At 30.2% G+C, this 20,680-nt stretch overlaps 1 protein-coding gene across 1 annotated transcript in view; it reads right to left on the bottom strand.

The window, feature by feature from the left end:
• LOC111632935 (RB1-inducible coiled-coil protein 1-like) overlaps positions 1-20,680 on the bottom strand; it is a 210,015-nt gene that overhangs the window by 144,401 nt on the left and 44,934 nt on the right. The window contains exons 6-8 of the mRNA XM_023377452.1: positions 17,025-17,111; positions 15,708-15,831; positions 5,832-6,479 (exon numbers count right to left, since the gene is read on the bottom strand). Coding sequence (XP_023233220.1) covers positions 5,832-6,479; positions 15,708-15,831; positions 17,025-17,111 — 859 coding nt within the window. The remainder of the gene's footprint in view (positions 1-5,831; positions 6,480-15,707; positions 15,832-17,024; positions 17,112-20,680) is intronic.

Here is a 20,680-nt window from a genome sequence, read left to right as displayed (position 1 = left end):
AGATAGGGATTATTTACTTTAATATACATATGTGGCAAAATGCCATATTATTGTATACGCGATAATCATAAGTCTAGTAATAACAATTCTTTCTTGTGTTCTTTGTCTTCTCACTTCTTTGTCTTTCCACTCTTCACTTCCTGTTTGTTGGAGGGGGGAGGACATCGACGAGAACGAGGCCAGGCAGGGAGTATTGGCCCTGAGGCAGATAGGGAGAAAAAAGGGTCACTCTCGAAGTAGACGAGGAAGCGAGCGGACGGACATCTTGGACAGGATTCATTTTGGAGAGGAGAAGGACAGCGGATGATCGATCCATCGAGGGAAGGACAGAGAAAGTTCGAATCAAGAATCGTTTGCGTCTTCAGGCTGAATTACAGTTTCCCCCTCCAACAGGAAGATATCACATCCGAATATTCTGGGTACCCTTTTTCCTAACCTTTCTATACGTCTTCCTATTTGTGCTTGCTATCATCCTTCCATAGTTTAATCTTAGTTCGTAAGGTAGTTATAACCATAGTAATTAAGTTGGTAGTTGTACTCTATTGTCGCGAACCTTCATTCGATTGTAACACCACGTGCATAAGGCTTTTGTCTCCCGTTGTACGCGAGTGAGGTCGAGTAGGGATTCGGTGTACTCAATTTCACTTACCCCATAAAATTATAGTGGGCGCTTGTGTAAAATTTTTGTCCACGAATAAATCCTGTATTTTCCTGTATTTTGTTTTTTTGTCCTTTCGGGGTTCTTTGCACCATCCATATTTTAACACAGGTACAATCATGAGTGGTTTTCTATTGCTGCATATGCAGCCACATAAGTGTTTACCAAGAATTTATAATAAAATAACTATAGATGAGATTTATCTAAATAAATTCAATTTGAAGATGACATTATTTTGATTGTAAAGACCTCTTCACTTAGCTTAATATATTTTTAATATGGCATTGCTGGTTTTAACAACCTTCCTCCAAACTATGTCTTATTTATTTTTCCTTCAATCTCTTTTCTCTGATAGTCTTCTTCTCTGTTTTCCATCAATTTCCACTGCCATACTCTTCCTTTACATATAGTTGTCTTTTTTCCTCATAATGTGCCTGAACTATCTCAATCTTGTCTCCTGAATTTTCCCAGCCACGTCTGTCACCTTTACTATCCCAATTTAAATGTTCATTCTAATCTGATTCATCCTTGTTACTTTAACATTGTTACATATGACTCTCTCATATGTAATAATGTTAGTTTGATTTCAAAGAATCAAAAGAATTAAAATGAGATCAAATAAACAAACAAGGAAACTGAAAAGATAGGTCTTAAAATAAATACAAATAAAACAAAATATTGTTTAATAAAAATATGCTGAATTACATATCAGTTAACTATGAATCAGCAAAACATAGAAGAAATCAAGTCAAATAATTGGGAGAACAAATTATAAATCTCTGTGAATTAGATATGGATATGTCATCAAAAAATAATAGCAGAATGGCAAATATTTAATAATAATAAACTCAGTTTTAAGAGTAATATATTGGGTTGTTCAGAAAGTAATTTCATTTTTTTCCCGTCGAAAAAAAACAATATTTTCATAATAAATAAATATTTTATTGAATTATATATTGACCATTTTGGTCAAATACCTGTTGCCATCATTTCTGGTAGTAGCATGATTCCATGTTCATAAAAGTTTTGATCCTTGCTTACAAAAAACTGATCAAAGTGATTTTTGACATTTTCATTTCAAGTAAATGTCTTACAGTTTAAAAAATTTTGTATAGACCAGAACAAGTAATAATGTGAGGGTGCCTGATCTGGCAAATATGGTTGGTGTGATAGCATGTCCCATCTAAGCTATAACAGTTTCTGACGAGTTACCAAACTTGTGTGAAATTTGACATTATCGTGATAAAACACTACAACTTTTTTGTTGATCAATTCTGGCCTTTTCTGTTTGATGATATTACTCAATTTGTTTGCTTGATAGCAGCACATTTTCGAATCAATTGTTAAATTGTCTGATATAAACTCAAAAAAAAAAGAAAGAAAAAAAATTTTTCTTAAAATCCCACCAAAGAGAGCAACTCTCTTTAAGAACATGTGAAACCCATATATCGCGCCTTAAACGAAACCAATTCATTTCAAGTAATCATAAATGGTTCAATTCAACAAATTTTATCTCTTAGTGATTTCAGGTATTGTTATTTGGCAGTTTGCTTCAATCAGTACCTTTATTTTGTTTTCATTGGCTTCAACTGGCCATCCAGAACGTGGTGCATCTTCAATATTAAAATTGCTAGAACGAAATTTTGTAAACTAGTTTTGTCACTGTCTTTCTCTCAACACATCTCCATACAGGTACCACAATTTTTTTCTTGTTTGAACCTCATTTTGATTTTTTGGTAATAAAAAAGCAAAATATACCGAAAATGATGATTTCAATTTTCCATATTTAATGGGACACAAAAATAAAAAAAAAAACATTTGTACAGAATCAAACAAAATTTTTTACATTCTGGTATTTTGAAACCGTGCTAGTAGTTATTAGTAGTAATTCAAACACAAATTATTATCGTATTTATTTTCAGGCACTTGGCAATTTTTATCATCAAGTTTTTATTTAGTTGATACGTGTTGATATTACACACGTTTCGGGCATTTATTGCCCCTCTTCAGCCAACTAAAAACAAAAGTTTAACACTATAAAATTACAAATAACAAAGATATTAGGTATTGTTTTTCTAAAAACATACCTTTTTTAATTTACGAGTTATCAAGATATTAAAAACCACAGGTTTCATCGCTTATGCTTACTGGTTGTTATGGAATTACAAAAATTTCTTGGCTCTTAACACACTTTAATCTAAGAAAACATAAGAAAATTTTTTACAAATAAGCCTTAAAATGTCAGCTATCAAAGTGTGAGAATTTGGACTCCCATGTAAATTTTCACACGTCAGTAATTTTTATTTTTATCATTATTTCTCTTTTTCCCTCAGTGAAGTAGAGGCTGGACCTTTTGATCCGTTAGTGTACTGTGTCACTTCAAAAGGTGACCTTAGAAATGTCTTGGAAGTTCTCCCTCACAGCAGGAGCTTACTCAGTTCCACTTTTGATACAACATACAAATAAGTAGCCAATTAGCAAGAATCTTCACCGGTTACATGATAGAGGGGAGCAAAGAAGGGTCAAATACAAGAGTAGACCATATGATAAGAAACTATGTCAAAGTACCAACGATGGCCGGTTATCACCAAAGTGATGATCATTTCATTGTCGGTGGTTTGGTCGGTGCAGCGACAGTGAGTTTGTTGATGTTTTGACTCTAACCACCAGAGGATAATAATTTAAGAAGATGACAGCTTTCTCACGTACGAAATCAAAAGAACCATTCAATTAACGTAAACATTAGCCATAAAGGTGACTGCATCAGATTTTTCCCCGATGATTCCCATGCCATGCCGTGTATAAAAAGGGGTTGCCCTTGCATCTCCGGGCAGACACATCAGCCTAGCGGACAGCCACGAGGACACAGCTAAAGCAAACAGCCGGCATACAACCACAAGGGACATCAAGGGACACCAGATCCATACCACCATATTGTCCATCGCTCCATACCGCCATCCAAGGGAGATTACAGTTAGAAACCACTGATCCAGGGACGTTTTACAAACGTCCCATATGACGAGAGCGGGAATCCATGAGTTAAGCAACTAACCACAATTTGATACTTTCTCTCTCGATCCTTGTCACTCTCTTGAGCATAGTTTAAGATTCGGCTATATTATGTCTTTAGAGTTAGATATTAGGTAGTTAGTTAGAGTCTTATTAGACAAATTATTATAACCTTTTTTTGATTTGTATTTGTTTGCCTAAGTTAATTTATTAAATATGCTTATTATATATTTAATTCTGAATTATCCTTGAGTGCAATCGGTACCTTGTCATGATCTCATCACCCCTCACCACTCATGTTTTTGCCCTCTTATAAGGCCATATTTGACCGAGCAGCCAGTAAGCGGGAAGAAGCTTGATGCTCTACCTCCTCGGTTCTCACAAAAGTATATAATGTAAATTTGGTTTAAAATGAAATTGGCTGGTAAAAATACATCTAATTCCTCTAGTAATAAAAAAAACGAAATTACTTTCCAAACAACCCAATACCTCTCTGCTTAAAAAAAAATTTTTTTAACATTGTTTGTCATTATAAAACTTAACATCATTGGACAGGGCTCCACTTAGCATAGCTGGCAATACAACTACACAGAAAGCAGATGTTACAAGTTCAATTATTTTCTTCCAAAATATTCTAAATTAAAATTATTAATTTATTTCTAATTATTAAATTTATTAAGAGATGACAGCGTAACCGCTTACCTCTAGTCAAATCGATTTATATCTAATTATTTAATAGCCTTAAAATAGTCTGATAATAATGTAGTAGTTTGTTTGGAATTTTTAAAAGTATTGTTGTTGGTTGTTTATATTTGTTAAAAACATGTTTCACCATTCACATAAAGCAACAAAATGAAAAGGTTGCATGGATAAAACAAAGATTTATGATTGAAATCATAAAACTAGATAAAAAGACTGATACCTAAATAAAATGAACTGGAATTACACACATAACAGAAAAAAGTCATCAAAAACTATTGGGCTGGATATATGATGCATCTTACAGATAATCATGGATTAAAAGATTAACAAATTGAAAGTTAAAAAATTTGGAGAAGCCCAAGAAAACTGAGAAAAAGATGACATGACAACTTGCAATTTTGAATATGTGGCACGAAAGAGCATCTAATAGTAAAGAATGACAGAAATGTAGAGTGAATTAACATAGACTAGAATGAGTAAATGAATGACTAAAGTAAAATATTACTAACATACTGCTTCATCTTATGCAACTAAAATAAAAAAGTCAAATTTAATTTTACTGAATATGCATTTTTATCAAATAGACAATATTATTTCAGTTTTGATATTTGATTAATTTAGATTGTTATATATATTTTATATTTTAAAAAATCTCTAATTTTGTATTTATTTTCAATCACTTAAAAAAAACAAAAAAAAAAATACATGCTAATTTGTTCAGTTAAATTATCTTTTCCAAAAATTTGAATTTCTTCATATAGTAAAAATCTGATAAAAATGCAGAATTTGAAAATAATGTCAAATAATATGTGACTAAAATAAGCCATTACTGTTTTTAAAGATATATATTTATTTTTAAATTTCTTATACTACTCACTTTTGAGCTAATCCACTGTAATAAACTAATTCCCTCACCACTTCCTAAATGTGTTTCAGCTTGTTTCCTAAGCAAAACTGGTAGGACAGGTATTTTAGATAGAGTGCTAATGTCATGACTGAAACTAAAATTGCAAAAATTAATGCAGAATATTTTTATTTTAAAGTCATAATTTAATTACATAAAATTCCTATTAATTTAAGTTAAAACTACTTTCTATTTTTTAAGAATGTAATAAATGTATNAATCAGTTTGTATTAATTTACTCAAACTAAAATATTGATTTTAAAAAATATTAAAGTATAAAGGATATTTAAAATTCTTTTTCTGATTAAAAAACTTTTTGCAATTGATTTAACTGTCTAAATGAAAAATTCAGAAAATATACAATACAGAGGGTGATTTGATAATTGTGACTCACTTTTTCACTTAGTTCCTTTCACAAAGCAGCCATCAATGAATTGTCTTTGTCTGCTGGATGTGTTCTCCATCTCGTTGGCTCACAGCATGTCATTGACAATTCCATGATTCGAAGACCACCTTGCAAGTTTCAACCAATACTGATGACTACTCCTGTTGAATTACTTTCCAATGCCCATCTAATGTCTTACAAAGAAAGAGACGTTGCTTCAGGAAGCCAAATCCAAAGAAATCCATCAGGATGTCAGGTGCTTTGGTGGGTATGTCCTCTGCAGGAATGTGGTTTGGTCCACCATTGGTCTTCAATTTCTGGAGATAAGCAATTATATATCTAGCTGTGTGGCTAGATGCTTTGTCATGGTGAAGAGTCACTTTGGCTTCTTCTCCAGGATACAGCTTTGGAATCTCACATTTCAAATATGGTTTCAAAATGTTCTCCATATAGTAATTAGTGTTAACTTTCACAGTTTTTGACACTCTAATAAGAAGAAGTGTTCCCCGGCTCATCATTTCCCCAACAATCATAAATCCTTCAGACCATCTTTCGTGACATTTGACAAGACATTCTTCTGGCACTTCCTGTCCGGGCTGCACATATAAAATTTTTTGAGTTCCATTGCAGTAATCAAGGTATATATACGCTTCATCTAGGGTGGCCATGTACTCGCTTTTTCCTCCAGTCAGATGCCTCTCATAAAGCTTCTTTGCATTAGTCTTTTGGTTCTGTTTGTGCACAGATGTGAGGCGATGTCCAGATGAATTTTTCTTAATAGCTGCTTGCAGATCTTCATGTATAATGATGTTAACTATGAACTGAGATATATACAGACATTTTGCTATTGTCCTCTGGCTAGGTAGATGTTTTTTCTAATCATTTCCTTAACATTCCTAATCTTATCCTTACTTCAAGATTTGCGAGCCCTTGGAAATATTGGGTGTAACTCACCAGAAGTACTCGCTTGTCACTTTTTTGTTTTGTTTTTATGCAAGAATCAAGAAAATATGTAAAAATTTTGCATTGATTTCCAATATAAATCTCCTCCTTTTAACATTTCTTATAATAATTCACAAACTTACTAATAATATTTAAAAACATTTTAACTTGTTTTAATAAGCTATTAATGCATTATTTATTATTTAAGAATGTGTCATCTGTATCACATCTTTGAATTTTTCCACTTATTCATAATTTCATCTTTGACTAGAACATTTTACTCTCTATTGTATTAACATTGTTTTATAAATCTGAGGGTAATTCACTGACTTTTATTAAAAATATTTTTAAAAATTTTTAAAGAAATGCTTTTCTGTTCACATAAATGCACTAAAAGGTAAAAAATAAAATTTTTTAAGCTTTCACAGTATTCTTGGTATTATGTGATCAAAATTAAAACTATGAGTGTTGATCATGGAAAGGCCATAAAAATTGTTAGAAAATATAACTAAGAATATTTCTAAACATGATTGCCTCATGCTTTTATTTTTGGTCACATAATACCAAGAATACTGTGAATGCCAAATACAATTTTTTGCACTTTTTAGGACATTTATGTAAATAAAAAGCATTTCTTTAAAATTTTTTAAATATATTTTTTATTTTCTACGTAATGCTGAATTATTAAAAGATGTTTTGGTTTAGCATTTAATTTTAACTTATATTATTCTTTATGAGATTTCATTGATTTTTTGCTAAAATTGTTTGCAAACTCTCAAAAATATGTACTGTCAACAGGAATAGGTTTCAAATAAATAGTTTCAAATAGCAAAGTTTCAAATAGATCAGAAATTGAGAAATGGTGAAAACTGAGTTACAAGATTTTATCTAGAAAAACAAACTAAAAAGCAGAGTAAGTTAATAAAAAGTTCAAAATAATTATTTAAAACAATGGATTCAGATTATTTATTCAATTCTTACTTAATTGTATTGTAGAAAAATACAATTAAGTAAGAATTAATAAAAAGTGGTATTTAAAAATAAAAAACTGAACATGTAAAAATTGTTTTAAAAAACTGCAGTACATAAGTCATGCGTATCCTAAAACAGGACAAATGAAACTGTACATATCTTATATTAATATCATAGAAAGTAAAAACAGCACTCAGCACAATCAGAAAAAGGCTCAAATACATTCTAAACTAAAAAAACAGGCACAATAATTTAAAAAATTTTATACGATCTTGTTAAATCATTAGGTTTACATTAAGAATGCATATATAGTTCTACCCAAAATTTTGTTAAAATACTGGGTTTAATGGCACAATAATATAGATTAGAGGTAAACCATTATTATTCTAGTCAAAATTTGTTTTGGTTTGAATTGATGATATGATTTTTATAGTCAAGACAATACAGTTTATTTTTTCTTTAACAAATATTGAACATTACTCACAGTNCATTGTTTGTCATTATAAAACTTAACATCATTGGACAGGGCTCCACTTAGCATAGCTGGCAATACAACTACACAGAAAGCAGATGTTACAAGTTCAATTATTTTCTTCCAAAATATTCTAAATTAAAATTATTAATTTATTTCTAATTATTAAATTTATTAAGAGATGACAGCGTAACCGCTTACCTCTAGTCAAATCGATTTATATCTAATTATTTAATAGCCTTAAAATAGTTGTCTCCTGAATTTTCCCAGCCACGTCTGTCACCTTTACTATCCCAATTTAAATATCTCTTAATAATAACAGAATTATAAAAAAGTAAATTATCTGCTAAATTCACATAAATACAGTTATTTTCTCTATACAAGTAAAATAATAATAAACTATTGAAAAATATGATTAAAATCTATAAATGTTTATCTTTATCATATTTCATTTAAATATATATATCATGTAATATAATAAATAATTTCCATCAAAAATAACAACTTTAAATAATTTTGTATGAGCAAAAATATAATTTAAGCATGATGTAAGCATGTAAGAATAGAGGCCAAAATCTTTTAACTATTTTCAATTACACCAAATGTTTGGTATCCAATAGTAATGGAAGGCTTACATTGCATATTCAAAGTCATACAGCATGTAAATTTATTGATTGTTAGTATCTTAGGCATAGTACATGCAGTTTAATGTACTGTGCCTCAGAAGCTATGTGTTTGCATTAGATACTGAACCTTATAAGTTTTAGCTCTTTCACAATATGCAGCATTTCAAATGATTCAAGTTATTTCTGAAAACTAAGAATCAACTACAAAGAAGAGAAATGTACTGTACAAACTCCTGGATGAGTACTGATCAAAGTTAAACACTGATGACTGAGACACAGAAAAACAAATCATCCAAAAAGACTGCAGTCACCATCAATGAACTTAGGTTGATATGTTGAATGTTTTCCTTAATAATGTTCATACAATTTTGCATGACCAGAAACTAAGGACTTAAGAAACTTATTTGTTTCTGATGGGTTCTTTGGCTTTTGATGCCTGAACAGAAGCACATTCAGATGGAAATTTGTCAAAAGCTGCAACATTTGATGGTCAATCTACATGATGCAATTTTACAGTTGTCACTAGTGCAAACAGATCACTACCCCCTCCCATTCCAAAAAAAAAAAAAAAAAACGTACTGTGTCAGTTTATAAAGCAATAATCATCAACATCTTTGGTTGTTAAGGAACAGTGTACCAATATGTTGGGACATCACATTAAATCATTAGACAGTATTATCCAACAGTTTTGTACTGTTGAAAAACATCCATAGGAAACTTTCCAACTTCTGTGCTAGTGGCTGACAGCTGTACATTTTCAATTGATGTTGCTAAAATAGCATTTTTGTCAAAACATCTCATTTCTCCCATATTCATCATACAGCTTAGGTTTAACACAATGACTTTCTCCTATTTCAGCACTAAAGATGAAGTTACAGGAATGCATTCTTCATCCATAATAGCAGTGGTCAAACAATCAGAAGAAATTCTGATGAGCATCTCAAAGGATAGGTTACTATGTATCTTCAAGGACAGGCAGAAGCAATGGCAGTTCTGCCACTGATTAAGCCAGTTTATTTGTGGCTTTTTTTTTTATACTTTCTGCCCTGTGGACACTAAGAGAAGCCAGTTCATTTATGGGAAATACTGAAAAAACCACAGTTCATTTACTAAAGAATGATTATCATGTGAGGAAACATCAATCTCAATTTGTTCTGGCTCACTTTTGCATTCAGATTTAGCATTCATTTTTCCTGTTTAGTGCAATCATACTGTATAACCATCTGAAGCACTAAATATAGTGTTCAACTGTGACAAAGAAACTTTTATTCTTAGTAGTAAAAATAAATTTTTTTTATCACTAAGAATAGCTGATAAATCCATCAAACTATGACATTATAAATAATTTGCTATATATTCTTATTTAGTTAACAAAGTTATAGTAAATTAATTCAATTAATTTGTAATTATTAATATCACGTTAATTCCTCCAACAGACTTTTTTTTCATTCAAGTTCAATTAAATCTAATTGTTTTACTTCTATTCATTTTTATATTTTCCACATTTATGAATTTTTAAAAAATTTTTACATTAATAAATTAACTTGCATGTAAAAATTAAAATTATAATGAAAACTGTACAAAGAAAATTGGTATCAAATAAGACTTTACTTCATCCTTTCTATTATCAATAAGTCAAGAACAGAAGTTCTGAAATGCAACCATCAAGAAACTGATTTTGTAACTTTTCATTAAGTATCATCATCAAAATATCTGCCTTTGGAAACTTTTCAATTTAAGTTCATTTAGGACATTAAATCCTAAACATGAAAACATGAAAGAATGTGAATTTTGCTGTAAGAGCTCATTGTTTTCATACAGGTGTGGCAAAATTCCATATTATTGTATACGCGATAATCATAAGTCTAGTAATAACAATTCTTTTTTGTGTTCTTTGTCTTCTCACTTCTTTGTCTTTCCACTCTTCACTTCCTGTTTGTTGGAGGGGGAGGACATCGACGAGAACGAGGCCAGGCAGGGAGTATTGGCCCTGAGGCAGATAGGGAGAGAAAAGGGTCACTCTTGAAGTAGACGAGGAAGCGAGCGGATGGACATCTTGGACAGGATTCATTTTGGAGAGGAGAAGGACAGCGGATGATCGATCCATCAAGGGAAGGACAGAGAAAGTTTGAATCAAGAATCGTTTGCGTCTTCAGGCTGAATTACAGTTTCCCCCTCCAACAGGAAGATATCACATCCGAATATTCTGGGTACCCTTTTTCCTAACCTTTCTATACGTCTTCCTATTTGTGCTTACTATCATCCTTCCATAGTTTAATCTTAGTTCGTAAGGTAGTTATAACCATAGTAATTAAGTTGGTAGTTGTACTCTATTGTCGCGAACCTTCATTCGATTGTAACACCACGTGCATAAGGCTTTTGTCTCCCGTTGTACGCGAGTGAGGTCGAGTAGGGATTCGGTGTACTCAATTTCACTTACCCCATAAAATTATAGTGGGCGCTTGTGTAAAAATTTTGTCCACGAATAAATCCTGTATTTTCCTGTATTTTGTTTTTTTGTCCTTTCGGGGTTCTTTGCACCATCCATATTTTAACACAGGTACAATCATGAGTGGTTTTCTATTGCTGCATATGCAGCCACATAAGTGTTTACCAAGAATTTATAATAAAATAACTATAGATGAGATTTATCTAAATAAATTCAATTTGAAGATGACATTATTTTGATTGTAAAGACCTCTTCACTTAGCTTAATATATTTTTAATATGGCATTGCTGGTTTTAACAACCTTCCTCCAAACTATGTCTTATTTATTTTTCCTTCAATCTCTTTTCTCTGATAGTCTTCTTCTCTGTTTTCCATCAATTTCCACTGCCATACTCTTCCTTTACATATAGTTGTCTTTTTTCCTCATAATGTGCCTGAACTATCTCAATCTTGTCTCCTGAATTTTCCCAGCCACGTCTGTCACCTTTACTATCCCAATTTAAATGTTCATTCTAATCTGATTCATCCTTGTTACTTTAACATTGTTACATATGACTCTCTCATATGTAATAATGTTAGTTTGATTTCAAAGAATCAAAAGAATTAAAATGAGATCAAATAAACAAACAAGGAAACTGAAAAGATAGGTCTTAAAATAAATACAAATAAAACAAAATATTGTTTAATAAAAATATGCTGAATTACATATCAGTTAACTATGAATCAGCAAAACATAGAAGAAATCAAGTCAAATAATTGGGAGAACAAATTATAAATCTCTGTGAATTAGATATGGATATGTCATCAAAAAATAATAGCAGAATGGCAAATATTTAATAATAATAAACTCAGTTTTAAGAGTAATATATTGGGTTGTTCAGAAAGTAATTTCATTTTTTTCCCGTCGAAAAAAAACAATATTTTCATAATAAATAAATATTTTATTGAATTATATATTGACCATTTTGGTCAAATACCTGTTGCCATCATTTCTGGTAGTAGCATGATTCCATGTTCATAAAAGTTTTGATCCTTGCTTACAAAAAACTGATCAAAGTGATTTTTGACATTTTCATTTCAAGTAAATGTCTTACAGTTTAAAAAATTTTGTATAGACCAGAACAAGTAATAATGTGAGGGTGCCTGATCTGGCAAATATGGTTGGTGTGATAGCATGTCCCATCTAAGCTATAACAGTTTCTGACGAGTTACCAAACTTGTGTGAAATTTGACATTATCGTGATAAAACACTACAACTTTTTTGTTGATCAATTCTGGCCTTTTCTGTTTGATGATATTACTCAATTTGTTTGCTTGATAGCAGCACATTTTCGAATCAATTGTTAAATTGTCTGATATAAACTCAAAAAAAAAAGAAAGAAAAAAAATTTTTCTTAAAATCCCACCAAAGAGAGCAACTCTCTTTAAGAACATGTGAAACCCATATATCGCGCCTTAAACGAAACCAATTCATTTCAAGTAATCATAAATGGTTCAATTCAACAAATTTTATCTCTTAGTGATTTCAGGTATTGTTATTTGGCAGTTTGCTTCAATCAGTACCTTTATTTTGTTTTCATTGGCTTCAACTGGCCATCCAGAACGTGGTGCATCTTCAATATTAAAATTGCTAGAACGAAATTTTGTAAACTAGTTTTGTCACTGTCTTTCTCTCAACACATCTCCATACAGGTACCACAATTTTTTTCTTGTTTGAACCTCATTTTGATTTTTTGGTAATAAAAAAGCAAAATATACCGAAAATGATGATTTCAATTTTCCATATTTAATGGGACACAAAAATAAAAAAAAAAACATTTGTACAGAATCAAACAAAATTTTTTACATTCTGGTATTTTGAAACCGTGCTAGTAGTTATTAGTAGTAATTCAAACACAAATTATTATCGTATTTATTTTCAGGCACTTGGCAATTTTTATCATCAAGTTTTTATTTAGTTGATACGTGTTGATATTACACACGTTTCGGGCATTTATTGCCCCTCTTCAGCCAACTAAAAACAAAAGTTTAACACTATAAAATTACAAATAACAAAGATATTAGGTATTGTTTTTCTAAAAACATACCTTTTTAATTTACGAGTTATCAAGATATTAAAAACCACAGGTTTCATCGCTTATGCTTACTGGTTGTTATGGAATTACAAAAATTTCTTGGCTCTTAACACACTTTAATCTAAGAAAACATAAGAAAATTTTTTACAAATAAGCCTTAAAATGTCAGCTATCAAAGTGTGAGAATTTGGACTCCCATGTAAATTTTCACATGTCAGTAATTTTTATTTTTATCATTATTTCTCTTTTTCCCTCAGTGAAGTAGAGGCTGGACCTTTTGATCTGTTAGTGTACTGTGTCACTTCAAAAGGTGACCTTAGAAATGTCTTGGAAGTTCTCCCTCACAGCAGGAGCTTACTCAGTTCCACTTTTGATACAACATACAAATAAGTAGCCAATTAGCAAGAATCTTCACCGGTTACATGATAGAGGGGAGCAAAGAAGGGTCAAATACAAGAGTAGACCATATGATAAGAAACTATGTCAAAGTACCAACGATGGCCGGTTATCACCAAAGTGATGATCATTTCATTGTCGGTGGTTTGGTCGGTGCAGCGACAGTGAGTTTGTTGATGTTTTGACTCTAACCACCAGAGGATAATAATTTAAGAAGATGACAGCTTTCTCACGTACGAAATCAAAAGAACCATTCAATTAACGTAAACATTAGCCATAAAGGTGACTGCATCAGATTTTTCCCCGATGATTCCCATGCCATGCCGTGTATAAAAAGGGGTTGCCCTTGCATCTCCGGGCAGACACATCAGCCTAGCGGACAGCCACGAGGACACAGCTAAAGCAAACAGCCGGCATACAACCACAAGGGACATCAAGGGACACCAGATCCATACCACCATATTGTCCATCGCTCCATACCGCCATCCAAGGGAGATTACAGTTAGAAACCACTGATCCAGGGACGTTTTACAAACGTCCCATATGACGAGAGCGGGAATCCATGAGTTAAGCAACTAACCACAATTTGATACTTTCTCTCTCGATCCTTGTCACTCTCTTGAGCATAGTTTAAGATTCGGCTATATTATGTCTTTAGAGTTAGATATTAGGTAGTTAGTTAGAGTCTTATTAGACAAATTATTATAACCTTTTTTTGATTTGTATTTGTTTGCCTAAGTTAATTTATTAAATATGCTTATTATATATTTAATTCTGAATTATCCTTGAGTGCAATCGGTACCTTGTCATGATCTCATCACCCCTCACCACTCATGTTTTTGCCCTCTTATAAGGCCATATTTGACCGAGCAGCCAGTAAGCGGGAAGAAGCTTGATGCTCTACCTCCTCGGTTCTCACAAAAGTATATAATGTAAATTTGGTTTAAAATGAAATTGGCTGGTAAAAATACATCTAATTCCTCTAGTAATAAAAAAAACGAAATTACTTTCCAAACAACCCAATACCTCTCTGCTTAAAAAAAAATTTTTTTAACATTGTTTGTCATTATAAAACTTAACATCATTGGACAGGGCTCCACTTAGCATAGCTGGCAATACAACTACACAGAAAGCAGATGTTACAAGTTCAATTATTTTCTTCCAAAATATTCTAAATTAAAATTATTAATTTATTTCTAATTATTAAATTTATTAAGAGATGACAGCGTAACCGCTTACCTCTAGTCAAATCGATTTATATCTAATTATTTAATAGCCTTAAAATAGTCTGATAATAATGTAGTAGTTTGTTTGGAATTTTTAAAAGTATTGTTGTTGGTTGTTTATATTTGTTAAAAACATGTTTCACCATTCACATAAAGCAACAAAATGAAAAGGTTGCATGGATAAAACAAAGATTTATGATTGAAATCATAAAACTAGATAAAAAGACTGATACCTAAATAAAATGAACTGGAATTACACACATAACAGAAAAAAGTCATCAAAAACTATTGGGCTGGATATATGATGCATCTTACAGATAATCATGGATTAAAAGATTAACAAATTGAAAGTTAAAAAATTTGGAGAAGCCCAAGAAAACTGAGAAAAAGATGACATGACAACTTGCAATTTTGAATATGTGGCACGAAAGAGCATCTAATAGTAAAGAATGACAGAAATGTAGAGTGAATTAACATAGACTAGAATGAGTAAATGAATGACTAAAGTAAAATATTACTAACATACTGCTTCATCTTATGCAACTAAAATAAAAAAGTCAAATTTAATTTTACTGAATATGCATTTTTATCAAATAGACAATATTATTTCAGTTTTGATATTTGATTAATTTAGATTGTTATATATATTTTATATTTTAAAAAATCTCTAATTTTGTATTTATTTTCAATCACTTAAAATAAACAAAAAAAAAAAATACATGCTAATTTGTTCAGTTAAATTATCTTTTCCAAAAATTTGAATTTCTTCATATAGTAAAAATCTGATAAAAATGCAGAATTTGAAAATAATGTCAAATAATATGTGACTAAAATAAGCCATTACTGTTTTTAAAGATATATATTTATTTTTAAATTTCTTATACTACTCACTTTTGAGCTAATCCACTGTAATAAACTAATTCCCTCACCACTTCCTAAATGTGTTTCAGCTTGTTTCCTAAGCAAAACTGGTAGGACAGGTATTTTAGATAGAGTGCTAATGTCATGACTGAAACTAAAATTGCAAAAATTAATGCAGAATATTTTTATTTTAAAGTCATAATTTAATTACATAAAATTCCTATTAATTTAAGTTAAAACTACTTTCTATTTTTTAAGAATGTAATAAATGTATAAAATGTGTTTAATAAAATTTAATTATGGATTAATAAAGTTACAAAATAATATACCATATTTTCATGCAAATAACCTACAAAAGCATTTAAACCATAAATTTTTAAAAAATTACTAAACTGAAGTAATATCATCACATAACCGACACTAGTGAAACATGAATTTTAAGAGAAACCATCTCAAACATTCCATTTTTGTCCACTTCTTCCACTTCACTTTCATTCGTAGTTCATGGTAAACATAGTTATAAAATAAATGAAATAGAAAAACTGGAATTATTGAAATCTGATCAGCATTCAAAGTACAAGTTCAAATTTTTATATATCAACCAGTAACAGCTTTACTGAATTAAAACTTATATAATTTTTTTCCTATTGAATAGAATAAGGGTCTAATAACATCAATTAAAGTGCAGATTTCTATACAGAAAATAAACAATGGAGGAATAAAACTTAACTACTGTATAGATCTTTGGTGTATTTGGAAGATCCTAATGACAGACACATACATATACTTGCAGTAAACACAAGATTTTTCATGTTTTCTATATTCTTTTGGTAATTTTGAGCAAGATAAAGCTGTTTAAATACATGGTGTGAAAAGTTTATGCGCAGTGAGAAAACTGTAATGAAATTAAAGTTATATATAGATACTTTGCAATAGATAGTATTACTGCTTCCTCTGAGATCTTCTAATGTTTGGACTACAGTTTTTGGAAGATAACTTTGTGATTGCATAATCTCCCATGGAATTTGGCCTGCTAGGTCTCTGGATCTCATTCTCCTGGAGTTTGGGATCTCTGGGTGAAATTTTCAACATTTGCTGTAGGTGAAACTACAATATCATATGTAAAATTTCATTTTTATTAAAACTTTGCTTAAACCTTTTCCACTGCACACTAATTTTTTAGACACCGTTATTTCATAATAAATTGCATGTTGAAAACTGGCTGATAAACAACCAAATCACATAAGCTGCATCTAATTTCAAATAGATTTTTATGGGTAAGCCACACATTATCCACATGAAAATATAGTACTAGTAAAACAATCTGACTTATTATTTTGCATTTACCTTTTCAAAAGTTCCACATAATAGTTTCTTGATTCCAAATATTGAAGAAAATTTGATTCAAAATGTGCTACTTTATTCTTGAAGGAACTAAAAAAATGCAAATATAATTAATGTAATGCTTATAATAATTGCATAAAAAATTATTTACTATTATAATATAATGAATTTATATAATTATGTATGTATGTGTATATATATTATAATGAAGCTGAAAATCCATAAGTTACTGAAGCAAACAGATTTAAAAAAATCAATATATACTCTTAGGAAAAGGGTTTCCCCTTTTGGAAATTTTGGGAGACATTTTAAAAAATAAATTTTTTTAATAAAACAAAGGTAGATAAATGACCAGAAATGGATAACAAAACAGACTTCTTAATGTCTGTTTTGTAAATGTGCTACAGTCATTTTCTGCTATTTTACTGTGTAACACATAAATAGATGTATAACAAAACACTCTTATAAATGTCTGTTTTATTATCCATCCTGTTAACTTTTCTTTTAGGTTAAATATGTAAACAGATAAAAAACAAAACAGAAAAACAGACTTATTAATTGATTAAAAACCTACTACTGTGAGGTAGGAATAAGGACTGCATTTTGGTTATTTCATGTCAATTATTAATTTAATAGTTTGTAATGTACACCCATTCTCGTTTTATTAAATGTATCCCATTGATATTTTGAGTGTTTGTGCTTATTATCACTGGTGTGATAAGTCCTTATTCCTATCTCACAGTAGTAGGTTTTTAATCAATTTGTTTAAATCAAGGGCTAAAAGCAATTTCCTTTAGACTTATTAATGTCTGTTTTGTTATCTGTCTATTTATGTACTACACAGTAAAATAGCAGAAAAAAACTGTGCATAGCACCCTTACAAACCAAATTTAATGAATAACAAAATTGAATTTACAGAGCCTGTTTTGTTAGTCTGTATTATGATGAAACTTTCTGTACTCAAGTGAAAGGAAAAATAAACAAATTTATATTTGATTTTCATTAATAAATATTATTATTATTGATTTTTATTAATAAATAGCTTCCAAAGAGAGAATATGTAAGAAAAAACAAAATTAGCAGAAAAGCTTTCCTGAGGAAATTTATATCAGATCATACACTAACATTAATAAAACAAAAGAAAACATTATTTAAGAATGTTAAAAAAATTTAATAGCTCTGAAGAACGAAATAAATATTTAGAGGATATAAAAATTTTGAATAAACAAATCAGGAAGAATATTCAGACTGAGGAGAAGAATTATTATAGACTCTTTCCTTCTAACATTGATTCTCCTAATTTCTGGAAAAGAATTAAACCTTACCCTCTAAGGTAATCAAGACAAAGAATAAAGCTAAAATAAATCAATTAAACTAAAATGGGAAGACTACTGATGATAAGCACACAATTTATAACATCTTTGCCAATGATTATACATCTATGAATGGTTTCGCTCACAATGTTCGCGGCAGTGTTAACTTAAAGCAATATACAGCAAGTTCCAGTATATCCAATACTTTATTTTTTGTAAAACTCAATTCCTTCAGAAGTATATAATACTATAATGAGCTTGAAGAATAGTTCTCTGGATATTGATTTTTTAAGTATTGAAATTTTAAAATATATATCACATATCTTAACTCAACCATTATCATACCTGATAAATAAATCTTTTGAAAATGGTATTTTCCCAGAAAAGTTAAATCAAAATCTTGTATTACCATTATATAAGGATAAAGGATCTAAGTGTGATATTGATAATTACCGTCCAATTATAACAGTCTCTATTCTAGCAAAAATTTTTGAAAAGATATTCTATAAAAGATTTTCTACTTTTATAAATAAATTCCAGATCATTCACAGTCATCAATATGCTTATAAATGAGGATTTTCGACAGAAGATGCATTGATGCATTTTAAGCAATCAATCACGTCACAACTAGATGAATCAAATATAGTAGTTTCAGTCTTCATAGACCTGTCAAAAGCATTTGACAGACTGGATCTGGAACTTTTAGAATTAAAACTGCAAAATATTGGTTTAAGAAGAATTCCTTGCTTTAAAATGGCTAAAGTCATATCTGTCAAACAGAAATTATTACATTAAAATTGAACAGGCTATCTCCAGTTTGTTTAAACCAGTGTTTCTCAACCTCTAACAAACTGTCGCCCCCTTCAACGTAGTATTGCCCCCTTCAATAAAACCGTTACGTAGTATCGCCCCCTTCACTACAAAATTATGCCGAGGGATAAGGCTAACGCCAAATACGTACTGCATTGAATAGACTAGTGACTAGTATAATGCTATTTGTTTAATTATTGTACAATGTAACAAATAAAATATCTAATTATTCTTAATGTAATTACTTAATGTAATTATTCTTAATGTTTTACTATATCGCCCAGAAAATTATTTTTCGCCCCCAAAATATAAATTGTTGCTAATCGCCCCCTGAACATGGAAAAACGCCCCCGTTCAGAAACACTGGTTTAAACCAAACAAGGGCATTCCTCAAGGTTTCATTTTGGTTCCTCTACTTTTAACATATATATTAATAATCTGTTTAATTATATACCAGATGATAACATTATCATGTATGCTAACGATATAGATAATTTTTTCTTATACAGAAGCTCAAATTCTTCAAGAGAATTTAAACATTCTAAAAAAATTAAATACTTATATGGAAATAAACAGGCTGGTAATTAACAATAGAAGACAAAATTCCTCTGCTTTGATAATAGAAACAAAAAAGTTAATCTTGATCACCTAAAAATTGAAATAAATGAAAATAAAATCAAAAGAATAAATGTTATAAAGTACAGTACCTAAGTATAAAAATAGATGACAATCTTTGTTGGAATAAGCAAATATATGACATTGCCTTGTCTTTAGCTAAGTATATTGGGATAAATAAAAACGTTCAAAGCTTTTTAAGTATATCACAGTTGAAGCAATTATAACAACACACCTGAATTTTTTGCCAAGCATAAATTATTTTATTCTCAAATGTTTTCAACCTACTTATTATAGGTCATCTTCAGGCTTACAATTACCGTTCCAAAATGGAACTCAATGTTTTTCGAATACGTTTCATTTTAAATTTAAAAGATTTTCACCTGAATTTTTTGCCAAGCATAAATTATTTTATTCTCAAATGTTTTCAACCTACTTATTATAGGCCATCTTCAGGCTTACAATTACCGTTCCAAAATGGAACTCAATGTTTTTCGAATACGTTTCATTTTAAATTTAAAAGATTTTTACAATAATTGTATATATTAAATAAATGAAAATATAAATTAATACAATAAATAAATAAACAGTAGCACAGTACATAAAATAAATTAAATAGAATAAATAAATAACAATAAATAACAAGGTTAAGTGTAACAATTACGAGCTTTAAGAGCTTTTAATCCCCATGCTTTTTTCTATCATGCTTCCATGCTGTTGGAAGCATATTAGCATCCTTGGCATTTAGGGTGACGGTTTTCATTTTACTTTTATATATTTCCATTTTTTCCATTTCTGATGCAATAGATGGAGATTGGACCATTTTAATGATTTTTGTCTCATCCCATTTTACATTCGCTCCTTCTGTCTGCGCCAAGACTGCTAAAATGGTGTTGTTGTGCCTTTTATTAACATTGTATT

This window comes from Centruroides sculpturatus, unplaced genomic scaffold, assembly GCF_000671375.1.
Source record: "Centruroides sculpturatus isolate CEXI.00-Female unplaced genomic scaffold, Cexi_2.0 scaffold676, whole genome shotgun sequence".
Classification (NCBI taxonomy): Eukaryota; Metazoa; Arthropoda; class Arachnida; order Scorpiones; family Buthidae; genus Centruroides; species Centruroides sculpturatus.
Note: the sequence above shows the minus strand (reverse complement) of the source record. Positions and strands in the feature narration are given on the sequence as shown.